This window comes from Phaseolus vulgaris, chromosome 5 (assembly GCF_051622355.1).
Source record: "Phaseolus vulgaris cultivar YP4 chromosome 5, ASM5162235v1, whole genome shotgun sequence".
NCBI lineage: Eukaryota > Viridiplantae > Streptophyta > Magnoliopsida > Fabales > Fabaceae > Phaseolus > Phaseolus vulgaris.
The window spans coordinates 31304991-31321371 of record NC_143502.1 but is presented as its reverse complement, the minus strand read 5'-3'; the positions used below and the strand labels follow the sequence as shown (position 1 = coordinate 31321371).

The window sequence follows — 16381 nt, the reverse complement described above, 5'->3', positions numbered from 1 at the left end:
CGATTTTAGAATTTTGAAATTTATGGAGGTGCTGGGAAAAGTGATGGAACTTCAGAAAGAAGCAGCCAACTAATAATTGGACACATATTGTGAACTCTATTCACAATACTTCCAAAAGCAACAAATTTTTGGAGACAACAATATCAGAATATTCGGATCTAATTAGTTTCCCTGGAACCTCTACCGTAGCAATGGTGTAAAATTACAATTGAGAAGGCAAAAACACATGGAAATTGCAAAAGAGACAAAAATGATACATGGTAACTCATTCTCAACATTAAGCAAACAAAATTTCACAAGTTCACTCATCATGATTGAGGTCCCTTTTTCAAATTCCGTAACTAACCTACTGAATTAAGGTGAGGTAGGTGACTCGAGAGACTACAATAGTGCATCGTTATGTACAAACCAAATGCCTAACAAAGAATAGAATTATTGTATTGGCTTTTCAGAACTCGTTCATCAATTCCCTTAGTTGTAACCTAATCATAAAGGCCAAATTCATTTTAAGGTGAAACACAAAACAAGAAAATTTTCAAGTTCTAATGACAGGACCATTGTATATCCCTCTCCGAATCACAAAGTCGTCAGGAGGTTGAAATTCTTCCAACCAGGTAACATCAGACACTGTAACTCCATTCAACTGAAGATTACCTGCAATTAAAATTAATGTTGGCAAACCATATGGTGTGGTTAACAAAACACAACATTTACAGGTAAAACCATCAATCATTTGGGACACAAGGCATAAATGAACCTGCATTGGATATAAATAAGATCACCTGGAAGATCTTTCCTCTGCGATTTCCGGAAGTAGGTGCAGTGTCTTCCATGTTCTGAAGAATAAGGTGGAGATAATACATCAAAGATTGCACAGGGAGTTACTGCCTTAAAAGTATGTATGTTCCCTCCAAGGGTAGGATAAAGAACTGTCGTGGGAATTGGTGCTTTCATCTCGGTATCTTTGACAAGCTTTGCAGCTCTAGCTGCCAAGAACAAATTGGTTGAGGGCAAGAAGACCAAAATTATTAATGATTAATAATCCTTACCAATTCCCAAATGAGGTAAAATATTATGAAGAGAAACAAGATAAATAAGACTACAAGGTAAATATAACCTCTAATTTTCATAAGCACAGAAGGTAAAGAAATAAAAACTAAGTGCCTGATATCCTAGATGATTTTGATTAAGTGCTCCTAAGCAACAAAATGCAACAAGAATATGCTTCATTTTTCAAACATATCATAACATATCATGTGAGACGCAAGTGCTCTATCTGACAAACGATATAGGACATTGTTTTGCAAGAAATGTTTCATCTCCACATCTATTAAGAAGATCTCGTAAAATGTTTGTAAACATCAAAGATCCCTAAGGGACATGCTAAAGTTGTTCTACGCCTACTACGCACATCTTGACACGCCTTGTGTCAACTCTGCAAAGGCTATCTATCACATACAGTCCTATGTTGTACTCCAATTTGGGTGAAAGCTCTCTAACCAATACCTGATAAGTCATACCAGCTATTGAGATGCTGATTAAGGAAGAGATAAGCATTTAATGTTGCATGGGACGCATTTAATGCATATCTACATATCTGCATGGATAGACCTGAAGTGAAGCTCCATAACAAGTAGAAAAGAATTTATAACGGCTCTTTTCTTAACTGCCTATATAAAACAATCTTCCAATTTGAAGACAATAGAAGTGATCAAGAGATGTTGAAACACTGTCAATATTCATACTCAAAGCTTTATATGCCTTAAGTTTCAAAAGAACATTGTTGATGTTCATTTAGCAAGCTAAAAGAGTTCATTAACCTTGTATCCTTTGAAAGATGTTATCTCTGTCTAGTAAGCAAAACCATGTGATCGTTTAGAATACCCTTTCTCTGTAAAACCCACTTAGCCAAGAGTGGTTGTTGTTCCAAATAATACTCGTGTTATTTAGCCAAGAGTGGCTAAATTCCAATCAATACTTTGGATTGTTAACCAAGACTAGCTGAGTGTTCAAACAATACTCGAGTTATCTAGCCAGGGGTGAATGTGTTCCAATAATTCTCTGTTGTAACTTCAGAGTCCTAGTGAAACTTGATCAAGGTAATCAAGAATTACTGCTTTTACAAATTAACTAGTACAAAAATCTCCAACATAAATCCATCTTTCCTTTATGCTCATTTAAATTGCATGTTAATAAAACTGTACTATCAAAAGGAGAGCTTAAAAAGTAAGATTTAGACAAGTTATTGACAAATTGTCTGTCACGATACAAACTTGCATCTATGTGCACTCCATCATACACAACTTTGCAAGAATTTCAAATATGTTTTAATACACAATTTCACCCTCCTTTCTTGTGTATTTGACTTATTTTCCGTAGTATCATAACTCCTCGTCTTAGGAGCTCTATTTCCACTATCACATAATTAGTTGTCATTATCAACAGGGAGGAATAGGTCAAGAATCGAACAACTAACCAAAAAAATTCCCTTTTTGACTCCCATTATCCACTGTTTTTCATTTACCAAACATTCAATCTGCCAGTTTATAATTTCTAGACAATTTTAGCTCTGCTACCATATGCTTTTCATAGTTGAGTTTTAACTGAGACCAAGAACTAACATTAACAGGCTAGATTTCGTCTGTTGACTTTTAAAACACAGGTCCTGGCTTTTTCCTTTCAGTTTCATGAGAGCACAAACTATTTTGGAGGATGATGACAGGGTACCATCCTGTCCTACCTCATTAACGATGGCCATGACAAAACAAAAACAAAGAAGGGAGCAACAGATTCAATACTTGATGTATTCCCAGGCAGATACACCGGACAAAAAACTGGATTGCAACAAAAATATGTAAAGCCATAAAGAACAAACCTTCAGATGGATCAGTTGGACCAGGAAAATCAATCCAATCATAGGATTGAACATGTACTGAACCATATAAGAGCTTGCTTAAGACTGTCATTCCAGGATGATTATGGAGAGGAATAACAGAAGAAGGGGGCATACAAAAAATTCCTATCTGATGAAGATAAAAAATATTAATCAAACTTTTGTAGCTATGCTCAAGAAATGAGTATAAAAATTGCTGACTAAATTGTGAGTTCTGAGAATTAAAACTAACAGAGAAGCTGTCATCTTCATACAAATGCAGGTATTTGATCGGTGGTGACTGTTGATGGTTCCCATTACATTCAGGCATTTGACCAGACCAGTTACGAACCACTTGTGCCTCCTGTTCAAGACCTACATCTGAAGGCTTGATTTTTTCTGAAACATTAAAAGAATGGTTATTAAAAAGATCACAAGGGAACAAAATGTACAATACAAGTCCATGTGTGGTATATGACTGTATTTTAAAACACTCAGAAAGAACAGAACCAAAGATCACAGAGAGACAGTTGAAATGTTACGCTGGCATTCACAGCTATTTAAGCACACTTGTATAGCCCCTTGAGCAGATTATATAATCACAATCTCTAACACTAAGTAGGAGTCACAATCACAAGCTTGCAAAGATTTTCGATCAGATGTCAAAATCAGGTCAAATATTGATTGTTGGGATATAATACAGAATACCAGCAGCTGGTGTAACGATATGAGCAGTAAAAATCATATTTCAAAAGGTAGAAATATTTTACTGTGCATTACCATACTGATAAGCAAGAAAATTAAATTAATAAATGGCAAATAGAAATCTAGTTAACAGCAAAAACTTTAAAACAAAATTAATCCTTATTAATCTAAATTAATCCTAAAATGTAAACAGCCATCAGTCGACCTTTTTCCTCTCTTCTAAAGAAGATAATTGCTTCATCCAAGAGTTTGGAGAGAACATTGTGACTACTCAATTCTTGAGAAGAATAAAAACAAGTTAATGACAAAATTGTCATGACAAAACCTCAATTTTTCAACCTTGCCATAATCTCCTCCAGAAATTCAAATCCATAAAAAAGGAAAAGAGAGAACAAAAGGAACGCTTAAAGATTTCTGGAGTGGAGTCTGAACATAGCATAGAACGACTTGTATCTGAATATATACTCAGTTATTACTCATATCAATCACACGACCTATTTGTTAAAACCCTCCAGATTGGACAAATATTTAACAATGACTATTCTTTGGAATCACAAGCAATAAGTTTATTTGCATGATTATTAGAATCAAATGTACACATGCATAATATAAAATATATATATATATGTGTGTGTGTATATATATTATTGTAACATGGTTATTAGGAAAACATATCTTCGGACTCTTCCTAATCATTTCACCATATTTTTATTTTCTTATTTTAAAAGTTTTTACAGATAATGAAAATGTAATTGGTTTGATAGCTATCAACAAAATAATTATTTATTTTCTTATATTGTTCAAGTTCGTGTCAAAGCTCCCAATCTTGGGAGCCTGTTTCCACTGCCTCGTTAACAACCATAATCGTTGTTGTTCGCCATTGTCGTTGAGGTTAATGGTTGGCTAGAAAGGTGTGAACCACTCGCCGCCGCCACAAACAATGTCGTCACGACCTCTTGAGCCCATTCCAAGGGGTGGTGACATCTCACTTGACTTCAATTCGAGTAGATGTGAATTTTTTTATTCTTGTACCAAATAGGTTATCAAATAAAAGTGACAAGCGATGAATCTTTGTTATCTCTTTTTTTTCTTCTGTTTTTACAATGTCCGGTGTGAAAGCTTCTAACAATGATTGAATAAATGACTAAGTCATCGTATGCCTTACCCATGAAAAGTAAGAGTACATTCAATACTATTGGTTCTTTGTCTCATGGTGTTTGGATTATTAATTCAGGAGAAACCGATCACATGACTCATTTTCATAATCTTGTCCATTTGTATGCCAAGATGACTAGAGAATAACTCATTACAGTTACAAATGGTGATAGTGTACCCATATGCAGTTCCAAGAATATAACTTTAGAAACATTTATTGTAATAAAGGATGTTTTATACCAACAGTCTTATCTCTATACAAAAACTTACAGAAGATTTGAATAGTTTGGTAACTTTTTTCTCTTCTTATTTCAAGACTTTGCCACAAGGAATATGATTTTAATTACCAAGGAGCAGAGTGGATTATATTTGTTGGAATCCAAGGGCCAAAACAAAAAGTCATAAGCTAACAAGCAACATCAAAAACATGAGCAAGTCCTCAGATATGGCTTCATCATAAAAGGCTTGGGCATCCCTCCTTCAACCCAATAAAATCTTTGTTCCCTCATTTGTTCATTAAAGAGTCTATTGAGTCTTTCAAATGTGATTTTTGTAAAAGGTCAAAAAGTCACCATGTATCTTATCTCCATCTCTTGTAAAAAGAGTAATTTCCCATTTGACTTTATTCACACTAATGTTTGGGGCCCTACTTTAGAATACATTTTTGGAGAAAAATGATTTGTTACTTTTATTGATGATTGTACTCGTGTTACATGGACATACATTATGAAAAGTAAATTTGAGGTTTGTCACGTCTTTGTTAATTTTTTGTCTTGTCTAAAATCAATTGGAAAAAGCATCAAAAAAATTAAGTAATAAATATGTGAATCATAAATTATCCAAATTTGTCTCATAATAGTATTGTTCATGAACTAACATTCCACAACAAAAAATATAAAAAACAACATACTTTGAGAGCAAGAAGAGCTTCCTGATTCAGAGGTAAGGGAGCCTAAAGGTTATAATGAGGAAGTAAGTGTTACTAAGAATTTACTTATTACATTGAAAAAGGGAAAAAGATTGTGTGTTAAATATCCTATTTTTCAATATGTCTACATAAACTGACAATCTCTATAATAGACATTGAAGTTTTACTGTCATCACTAATGCCACAGAAATTCCTACCATAGTCTAAGAAGTTATGAGAAGTGAACATTGGACTCAAGCCATGAGAGAGGAGATAAATGCATTACAAAGAAACTCAACATGGGAGATTGTTGACAAACCAAGAGACAAAAACACCATAGCATGTAGATGGATATTTACTATGAAACATAAGGCAAATTGGTCACTAGATAGGTACAAAGCTAGATTGGTTGCAAATGGGTACACTCAAATTTATGGAATTGACCATGAGGAGACTTTTTGTCCTGTAGCAAAGATGAATACAGATCAAGTTGTTCTTGCACTAATTGGATGTTAAAAATGTTTTTCTTCGTGGAGCTTTAGAAGAAGTGTACATGAATATTCTTCTCGAATTTGAAACTCAGGGGAAGGAATAAGGTATGTATTCTAATAAAGGCCTTATAAGATCATACTTGATGACCTTAAAATAAAGGTTAATATTCCTAAGGAATTGTACTGTAATAACAAGTCAACCATAATCATTGTTCATAATCCAGTCCAGTATATAAGACCAAACACATTGAAATTCGCAAACACTTCATCAAAGATAATCTTGACATAGGCCTAGTGGTTACAATCCATGTCCCTACAGGATTTCAAATAACAAATATTTTCACACAAGTGATTTCTCAAGACAGATTCCAGGATCTTGCAAGCAAATTGGGAATGATTGATGTTCATGTGTCAACTTGAGGGAGAGTGTTGTAAATAATAGATTATTGAGATAAAAAGAATGTCAATATATCCAGAGTTAGGAAAAAGTACTTCAAAATCTTCTTATTCATTTCAACATATTTTTATTTCCTTATTTTAAAGATTTGGACTATTGCAAATAGAGACATTAAAATGTAATTGGTGTCATTGTTATCAATAAAATATTTTTTTATTTTCTTATACAAGTTATACAATATTATATATTTATATATATATATATATATATATATAAATAATTCAACAAGGAAAACAAACAACATACCTAACTTCTCACGAACTTTTGCAACAGCTTCTTCAGAGACAGGTCCATCTGGCGAAAAGGAAGCCTTGCACAACCTATAAAGTCTCTGTATATAATATGGCATCCTGTAAAGGTGTGATCGACTAATCTACCGATAACACCTTGCAAAGCAGTTTATCGATTGCAATAGGGACTGGATATACAATTGGATAATAACAGCGTTTTAATCTCAAAGCAACGGTAACGAATCTGAATTGCTGCAGATGATCCCTCACAGCAAATCTAATTATGAACCTATTGAACAACAAAAGAGTGATAGCACAGCTAAAAAAAATGAGTTTCACGTCATAGACATCACAACAAGTCTAATAGCAAACCACTTTACGATCTAAATATACAATTAGGGCAGCAGACGATTCATTCCAAAACACTGAGATTCAACTGTATTCTGCTCTATGGTTTCCCTAAATAAACATCCAAAGAACCTAAAACCTCCATTTTTCACATACAAATCAACAAACCCCACAAGCTTTGCACAGACAAAAAAACCAAAACCCTACATTATTCCTTCATTTCCACTCATCAAAACAGCACTTCACAATCGAATGTGACGTTTCAATAATAAAACACTCATTTTTCCATGGCATACACTGTTATAGCAGGGGAATATTTAGCACAACAGCGAACAGAAAATGGAAAAATAGAGAGCGACCCAATAACAAATATGAGCTGAAAAAGGCATATAGAAAGAAGTATTGGATGAGAACCACAAATGGGGCACCAGATTCCGATTTTGAAACGGGGAAAAGCGCAAAAATATCATGGATTGAGGTTCCGGAAAGGGAAGCGAACCTGGTAAAGCCTTGGAGAAGAAGGTTTAGAGGTAGGGTGCAGAAGCGGATGAAGAATGAGGAGAGGTTGAAGTATGGCAGAATAGGTACAAAAGAAAGTAAAAACTAGGAAGAAAAGGGAAAAGAATTAAAGGTTAAAAATTGAAGAAACGCGATTAATTAAAGAGGCCCAAGGAAGATCTTCAACACGTCATCATCACGCACTGTTTCTTCTTTTTTTTTTCGTTTTTAATGGGTCAAACAAAAGCTGTTTTTAAACTAAGGATTTAAGATTACTCTAGAACAGACAACTTTGGAAGGTTTACAAAACATAATGTTTCATTTTTGTTAGACAAAAAAAAGTGTTAAAATAGAAAAATACTCACTGTGTTACTACCAAAACACTTATAATAACATGTAAGAAAAAGACTAAAAAAATTATTGTATGAGCTTAAATTTATGTAATTTTAATTAGTCATACTTTGTCACCACAAGTACTTATTGAGTTGTAGTAATAAAATCTATTTTGGGTTCTTAATGCAAATTTGTGTGGTCCCTCTTATATAAGAAGCAAATGTTATCTATTCTTTTTGTCCCAATTAAAGAACCTAAATTGGATTTTTATTTTTGTTGGTCCCCTTCATTTTTGTACTTGTGTTTGATTAAGAACATTTTTTAAAGTTATTGTAGAAGAATCGAGTGTAAAATAATAAGAGCATTTAAGAAGCATTATTGGAGATGACTCTAAAAAGATTTATTTCCAATTGAGATTTTAGTTGATAAAATATCAAATTATTATTTTTTATTCGCATAAGAAGTTAAAGTTTTGGAAAAAAAAATATACTTGATTGCTTTGCTTTTATTCAAATTCAAATATAATACCTTGACTATAAATTTAGAGTGAAAAAGGTGTCGAATATTTTAAATGATTTATTCAGAGAAAAAAACTCAAAACTAATCGATGAATGCTTAAAATACAGTTGAAGTGAAATAAGCTAAAATACTGCTTGAAGAAAAACACAAGTGTAAAATAATAAACATACCAAGATTTACTAAATACACCCATTTGTTTTCAAAATGCCTTCTACAATTTCATAAAAATATTAACTAAAATGAATTAAAATAATATATATATATATATATGTATATTAAATAACTATTTTTAAATATACGAGCCTAAAAAGAAAGTTTGAATAATTATAAAATCAAAATAAATAATTAAATTGTTTATTGAAAAGAGAAATATTCTTATTTGATTCATACTGATTCTTTACTACTTAAAAAGAATTCTATGAAAAGAAAGATAGACACGTATGTAAGAAAACACGTACAACTTCTCTTATTTATTTTTGAAGAAACATTTCCTTATGAACTCAAAATAAAAGTCAAGACATGACTAAAAAAAAATTCTTCCTTCACTCCAATGTTTTTTCAATGAATTACAAGTTGGAAATTCTTTGATCAAAATTTTAAATTAAATTGAAAATATAATCTTGACAATTTAAATTATATTTCTAAATTTTTAATTATACAATTTAAAATTAAAAATGTACTTTAAATTAGAAAAGTTCTAAAAACTATGGGGTGTGAAAGAGAAAAAAAAATCCATGTCTCAATTCATCGGAAATTTTACCACAATATTAAGAACTTTGTTTTCTTGTTTAGAAAATTAATACAAAAATAACATATATTTTTTGAGTGGGAAACCAACCCCTTGTTGAACTTCTTCATTGGTCAATGGTTGAAGTTGTGGAGAAATGCATGTTAGGCTTTCACATGTTCAACACTGTAAAAGTAGCGTGCAACCTCCAATATTATCTTGATTAAAGTCTATTTCATGATCGAGCGCACGATACAGAAAAATCAATACAGCTGACCCCCAACTATAATTCCTGACGTTGTTCAAGTCAACCAACAATAATAAATACATTAAATGTACCTTACTGCCAGAATAATCAGCCATCAATAGGCTCCTAATAAGTGTTAATATGCGGTCTCAAGCATGTTGAGCAATAACATCATTGATTGCATGATGTGGCAGTTCCTGGAAAGTGTTGTTAAGCCAAGACAAATTGATTGCATTTCCTTTTACCGCTGTAGAGGGTGGTATAAATCCAAGCAACTGCTCACACAAAGATACTAAATCACCACTAGTAATTCCGGTGATAACCTCTCCATCAATAGGTAAACCCAATACCAATTTCACATCTTCCAAAGTAATAGTTGTTTCACCGAGAGGAAAGTGAAAGGTACTAGTCTCCGTTCTCCACCTTTCCACTAATGTTGTAAGTAGTACGTGGTTGAAGTCAATGTTATTAAATTTTAACAAATGTCCGAAACCAGAATGATCAATTAACTATTTGACTCATTGGTCAAGTATGTCTTCATGCTTTAGTACCCAAATTGTATGTCTTCGGAGTCTCAATAGTCCTTCATTACCTTCCCATACGTCTTTAGTAACATGTTTCTCTTGAATTCGCAATAGGGACATATAATTTAGAAGGTGATGAGATGTCATAAAATTCTAATAAGATGATTCGTGAAAATACAACTAATTTTTACAGTACCTTTGTAAAAAGAGGATTCCTTTGTAATCTCAAATATAAATACATTTTATTATTTTTATTTCATTTAATGAAATTACACTTTCAATTATATTATACACCATTTATTTTCTTAAATTAAAGATAAGAAAAAAAATATTGATGGTATACTATAAATTATAAAAACATACTAATGTTCTTATTATTATAATTAAAAGAGGATCCGTGTGGTAGTGGTGAATATTATTAAAACTATTATATAACTTTAGACTCTTTTATTATATAAAAATTTGTGCTGAATTAAGTCTAGGGTGCAGTGATATTTTCTTAAATTAAGTGGAATTTGTGCAGTGATATTTAATTGATCTAAAACAGAAAAGATTTACTTTACTAGCAATTTACGGGTACTGATTAAAGAGTATGCAATATAACATATTAAATGATTTCATTAATTTAAAATATAAGTATTAAATATGTTTGTTTCCTTAGTTCTTATGTTATTTTATATTAATACTCCATTTAAATCCAATTACAAACTTAAATATAAACAAAATTCAACCATATTGATTCTTACTCTTAAACTTAATCAATCATCTGCTATAATGAAGACAATTAGTAAGATTATCTTGTATGAAAATAAAAAATATTAGTTAATTTTGTTAATATTTTTTATTTGTTAATATTTTTTAAATAAATTTTAAGTAGTTAACTTTGTTTACAAATTTAAAGATACTAGTACTTTAGAACTGAATTCTTTTACATGTAATTTTTACTCATATATATAAAACTAAATTTTAGTCAAAACCAATATATACATACAGATCCATCCACAGAAAATACAAAACAGTTTATGAGAGCTGAAATATAGTGTGTGATATATCATAATCTTTATTAGCATGTGCTTGCTACTATAATTAATTAATTAAAATATTAGAGAGAAATTACCTTTGTGATTGAATGGCACGCTTAAGCACTTTCAGAACAATGGCAAAGCTAGAGAAATATAAAGGTGAGCATGGGTCGTTGAATGTGTATTGCAAAGGAGATAGAAGTCTATTAAATAGAGATGCTTGTGAGTTTCAATAAATGAAAGTTTGAATTCAAACTTCAATGGCAGAAATAATCTCTGCCATTGTGATTATTGTATCACACTAAAGTGAAAACTGTAGCCATGTGAAGATAAAGTTGGCGAGAAAGTAAAACATTGCTTGTGAAAAAATAAAGCTGGTGGTGCAGGGTCTTGCAATTGAAGTTGCCAATTATGAGTGAAGGTTTGTGAGATACATTATTTTCTCCTTCTAGTGTAAAGTTCAAAGAAAATCGTAAAAGTAATGTAAATTTATGTAACATTCTTGTTTATCATATTCTTTCCTCTATTTAGACAACACATATAATATATATAGCAGGATCCTCTTATTATAAAAAATATTATTTGTAATATATTATATTATTATTGTTAGTATGGTTATTGTTTCTATATTGTTAAGAAGAGAGAGAATTGTGATGAAAAATTTGTTCTAAAAGATAATATATGTTCCAAAAAGTTTGTTTTAAAAAATTTGTTCCTGTAATTCTATTTTAGAATGCATCTAGTATGTTTTGAAAATTTTATGTAACCTTTTTGTTATGTAAAGCTGATTATAGAAAACACATCTCATAAGTTTTAGAAAATATGTTTAAGAAATTTCGATTCCAAAAAGCTTTTTTTTAAAAATTTATTATGGAAAGAATTCTGTTCCAAAACTTCTAGAAAGTTTGTTTTGGAATATTTTCAGAACACTTAATTTGGAAGTGACAAACGAAAGATAAAATGGTCATTTCGAAAATGATTGGACGCAGTTTGAAATTCCACGGGTGCAGAAAGAAAAGGCCCAACAGTATGGAGGCGAATGTTAAAGCCCAATATCAGAAAGGTCCAATAGAAAATGGAACCCAGCCTGACGTGCATCCCAAGCTAGAAGTATATTATCCACATTCAATTGGTTGAACTACTTCAATCTTCGTCTAATAAAACCCTAGACTTTACACAACACAACATAGCTCAAGCACAGAAGAAAAACAACAAGTTCTCCAAACAAAAAAATCCAAACCTTTGAACCATGTCAGGAGTGGGACCTCTCTCGCAGGATTGGGAACCGGTGGTGCTTCGCAAAAAAGCCCCCACTTCTGCCGCCCGCAAGGATGAGAAAGCCGTCAACGCGGCTCGCCGTTCCGGCGCCGACATCGACACCATAAAAAAATGTTCACTCCTCCCCTTCAATTTCTTCAATCGGTTATCGATTTTTGGAAGTAGAAAATCATTTTTATTTTTTTAATGTTTTTGATCGAATCGTCTGATTCGGTTGAGTTTTGTTCCGATTAGTGATCATCTTTTAGGATTTTTGGTTAGACGTATTGGTTTATTATATTTTTCTTATTACGGTGTAGTTCTTTCAGTTATATAGGCGATTCTTATTAGGTTTTCTGTTTTATGACTTTGTTGCATGTTATTTGGTTTTGTTGCTTATTACGTGGTACTGGTTATTGTTGTGTAGTTTTCATCTGCGGTTTTGTTAATCAATATTTTTCTTGTGGTTGAATATGAAGTGGACTATGGGTTATGGATTTATACATTATAACTGGTTTTTGTGATTGTCTAGAGAAGTATTTTCTTCTGGGTTGATTTTATTTTGCTTGGCGTACTTAAATGAATCAGACTTGAATTTTTGATAACGTTATTGGATGTTTCTGATTTTTTTTACCGTTTTAGTCTCCTTCGTATTTGGGTGGCCGGAGTGACGATTGTTTAGTTCTTGTTTGCAGATAATGCTGGAACAAACAAAGCTGCTTCCAGTAGCACTTCATTGAATACTAAGAGGCTGGATGATGATACCGAGAGTCTAACTCGTAAGTTTGCTACACTTTATATATTCTACTGATTCGTCGGTGAAAAATTTGCATGCATCATGATTTGATTGGTTCTATGCTATAAATTTTAGCAGCTTGTGTCATTTGTGCCAAGGTTTGGAATATTTACATGGTTAACTTAGGAAATTCATATTCCTTTTTAAGCATGCGGTGACTGCAGGTATCTCATATCTAAGCACAGTGCAAAGATGACTTTATGACTTGGACTTGGTAGAGAAGCTTTGACAGGGGAGATTTCGTTTGTGGTTCTAACTGTGGTTTGGAATCAATGACAACTGCCAACACGTTTGTTAATTTTCTTTTTGCAAAATGTGTTCTGTTATCCAGCCACTAGAGCTATATTTTGTTGTTTTGAGGTGAAGAAATTTTTTCCTTGACATTATTCACATACCTATACTAATAACTACACTTTAAAAAAAGAATCAAGACAGATTAATTTGCATACCTGTACTCTTCTTTCTATTTGAAAATAATCCCTTAAATGTCCCCCTATTCGTTTTCTAAAATAACTACAAAAGCTTTTTCTCTCTTCTGTTTGTTTCATTTTCTTAGAATATAGAATATTAAAATCTGAAGAATCCTTTTAGATATTACGAAAGCGAATGTCAAACCATTTCTTTTTCTATTTCGGATTTTGAATAATTTTGTTGTAAATGAAAAAAGCATATTTTTGTATATCAATTCACATCGAAATCCATTTTAATGAGATCGACACTATTTATTCATAATCCGGTTGTTATTGACAAATCAATTGAAAATCTAAAGCGAGTTTATCAATTCTGTATGAACAAGATTCATTGTTATAGATCACTTTCAGGTAAAATGTTCCCAAATATAGATCAATCCGTTGTTTCCTTTGTTTTCTGGAATCAGTTTTGTGAACTTGAGTTAAATACAAGATAAACTTTATCATTCAGACAAACTCTTAGTGTACTAGTGTAGTTCCATCTGCTCTAGTCCTATGTGACAGTTAGTTGATGTCAGGGTAGACTTCGAACTAATGAAATTATGACAGTAGCCCCCCACCCATGCGATGCGAACATATAGTTTCTATAAAAGAAGTTCTACATTATTAGAGTGTAATCATTGTGCTACAGAATCATAAAACCGAGTCTTTCTTTCAATGTGCAATGTGTTGATTGTACTTTTGTTTCTGTTTGATGAGATAACTACTCTGGTGTCTGCAATTCTCCTTTGTCTTGCCTACAATGTGCAGTGTGTTGCTTATGTTTTGCTTATTCTCTTCTTTTTCTTACTTATCTTGGCTGTTGTTGTGTCTATACCTAGTTCAATGGTGTTGTGCAATCCATGTAAACTCACCTAGTTGTTGTGTTATGTAGATTCTTCTGATGACATTCTTATAGATAGAGTTAAGGAGCTTTATTCAACAGAAGTGTGTCACTATAACTTTGATACCACTATATAACTTTGATACCACTATATAACTTTGATCATCGAAGAGTTTCTTTTCTTAATTCATTTTAATCAAAACTTGTGTATATGACTCACACCCCTTTCTATTTTAAAGTTCATTCATATAAACTTGTCTGCCAAGACAAGACTCCTGTTGTTGTGTACCTTAGCCATATGATATGAGGGTCAAAGATTGTTGCATCGTTTAGATTCTTCTGTTGGCATATTCCTATAGATAAAATCGAGGGACTTTATATCAACAGAAGTGTGTTGCTACAGCTTTGATACCACTATATAACTTTGAACAGCAATAGAGTTTCTTAATCTTTTGAAGTTTTTAGCATCAAAACTTCTCTTATATGACTCAACCTTACCCATTCTCCTGCTTTAATGCCCATACTGAGTTATTGAACTTGTGTGAACAGATGATCGGGTACCAACTGAACTCAAGAAAGCTATAATGCAGGCCCGGATGGACAAGAAACTAACTCAGGCTCAGGTTGCTCAAGTAAGTACTGTTCTCTATTTCTCTTGCGTTCACAAACCTCATTTATACCGTGTTTATGTTCATTATTTGTAGTTGGGTAGTTAGTGATAACGTATGATTGTTTTCAGTTGATCAATGAGAAGCCTCAAGTGATCCAGGAGTACGAGTCAGGGAAAGCCATTCCAAACCAGCAGATCATTGGCAAGTTGGAGAGAGCCCTTGGTGCCAAACTGCGTGGCAAGAAATGAAGAGCTACTCTAACGGTTCTGTATGTAGTTTAAGGCTTTTGTTTCACTGTCCAAGGTTGGTTGCAAGAGAAACAACTGGTGTGGCAACTTGAGTCTTTCACCTGTCCAAACATGATTATGTATTTGCATAAATAAAGATGTATTTTCAGAACAAATTAATTTACCTTGGAGCTGCGATGATGTGTTTATGATATAACTGTGAAGATCCACAATGTGTTCATTCGTTGGGATCTAGTGCCATTTATTATGTGGATAAGAAGGAAGAAAACGGAATTAAATTGTACTAGTCCTTTTTGCCTAACCACTCTTTCTTTTCACTTCTGGTTTTTGTTTAACATCTAAAGTTTAGGAAAATTTTGATTGGCAATTACTTCTAGCACCAATCAAATTTGAAGTTGGACTTTTTATGTGAAATGACAAAAATGTCCTTAAAAATACATTTTGAAATTTCCTTCCCAGAGTATTTTTTCAGATTTGGAATTTTTGATTCCAGAATACGTTTAGATTTTATTTTTTAGAATTTCCAGATTTGGATTTCTGTATTCCCACCAAATACGATTTTAAATTTTTTTTTACAGGTTTTATTTACTTGATTTTCAAATTTTATTCTGGTTTTTTATTTTCAGAATGTATTTTTTTTTTTTGGAATTTGTCGTTTATATTTTCTTTTGCACATTCTTTACTTAAAATATTATTGTTAACATCTGAAGAAAAGGTTAATTATTATTTTAATCTCAACGTGGTTTAATATTTAATTCCTATCACCTTTAATAAAAAAGTAAAACATTTTTTTTCTTTAAATGTGATGTTTCAGTGATCAATATTACTCATAACACTATGCATATAGATTGGTAAAATTGCAAATTAATTAATAGATATATGACTGTACGAAGTCGTGTGCTTTCAATCCTATTTTCGAATGCATTTTTTTTATCTTATATTTTATTATTTAAGTGTGGTCTATGGATTTAAATTTGTAATTTGTTCTTACAATTATAATCAATTATTCTCATTGGTATCACTTTGGTCATTTAATTTAAAAATGCGCTTGTATTTGAATCTCTTGCGTATTTTTTTAATAAAAAGAATTTAAATATTTAACGAAGAAAAATGTTGTTTGAATATATAATTTTAAAAGAAA

The 16381-nt window shown here is 31.9% G+C and overlaps 2 protein-coding genes across 3 annotated transcripts; one reads left to right on the top strand and one right to left on the bottom strand.

Moving 5' to 3' along the window:
• Positions 1-251: 251 nt before the first annotated feature.
• On the bottom strand, positions 252-7799 carry LOC137835387 (plant cysteine oxidase 4). 2 transcript variants are annotated; one of them, XR_016521133.1, is made up of 6 exons: positions 7665-7799; positions 6834-7106; positions 3126-3271; positions 2876-3023; positions 783-982; positions 252-654 (listed from the first exon to the last, which is right to left on the bottom strand). XR_016521133.1 is itself a non-coding variant. In XM_068643870.1 (6 exons), exons 2-6 carry the CDS (start codon positions 6934-6936, stop codon positions 536-538), a joined length of 720 nt encoding a protein of 239 aa, XP_068499971.1. In that variant the 5' UTR covers positions 6937-7106; positions 7665-7799; the 3' UTR covers positions 252-535. The 2 variants fall into 2 exon arrangements, 1 of the variants encoding a protein (XP_068499971.1); XM_068643870.1 differs by having other exon boundaries at positions 783-986.
• A 4409-nt stretch (positions 7800-12208) lies between these two features.
• LOC137835388 (multiprotein-bridging factor 1a) lies at positions 12209-15526 on the top strand. Its single transcript, XM_068643871.2, has 4 exons — positions 12209-12426; positions 12988-13071; positions 14931-15013; positions 15121-15526. Exons 1-4 carry the CDS (start codon positions 12285-12287, stop codon positions 15238-15240), a joined length of 429 nt encoding a protein of 142 aa, XP_068499972.1. The 5' UTR covers positions 12209-12284; the 3' UTR covers positions 15241-15526.
• Positions 15527-16381: the final 855 nt, after the last annotated feature.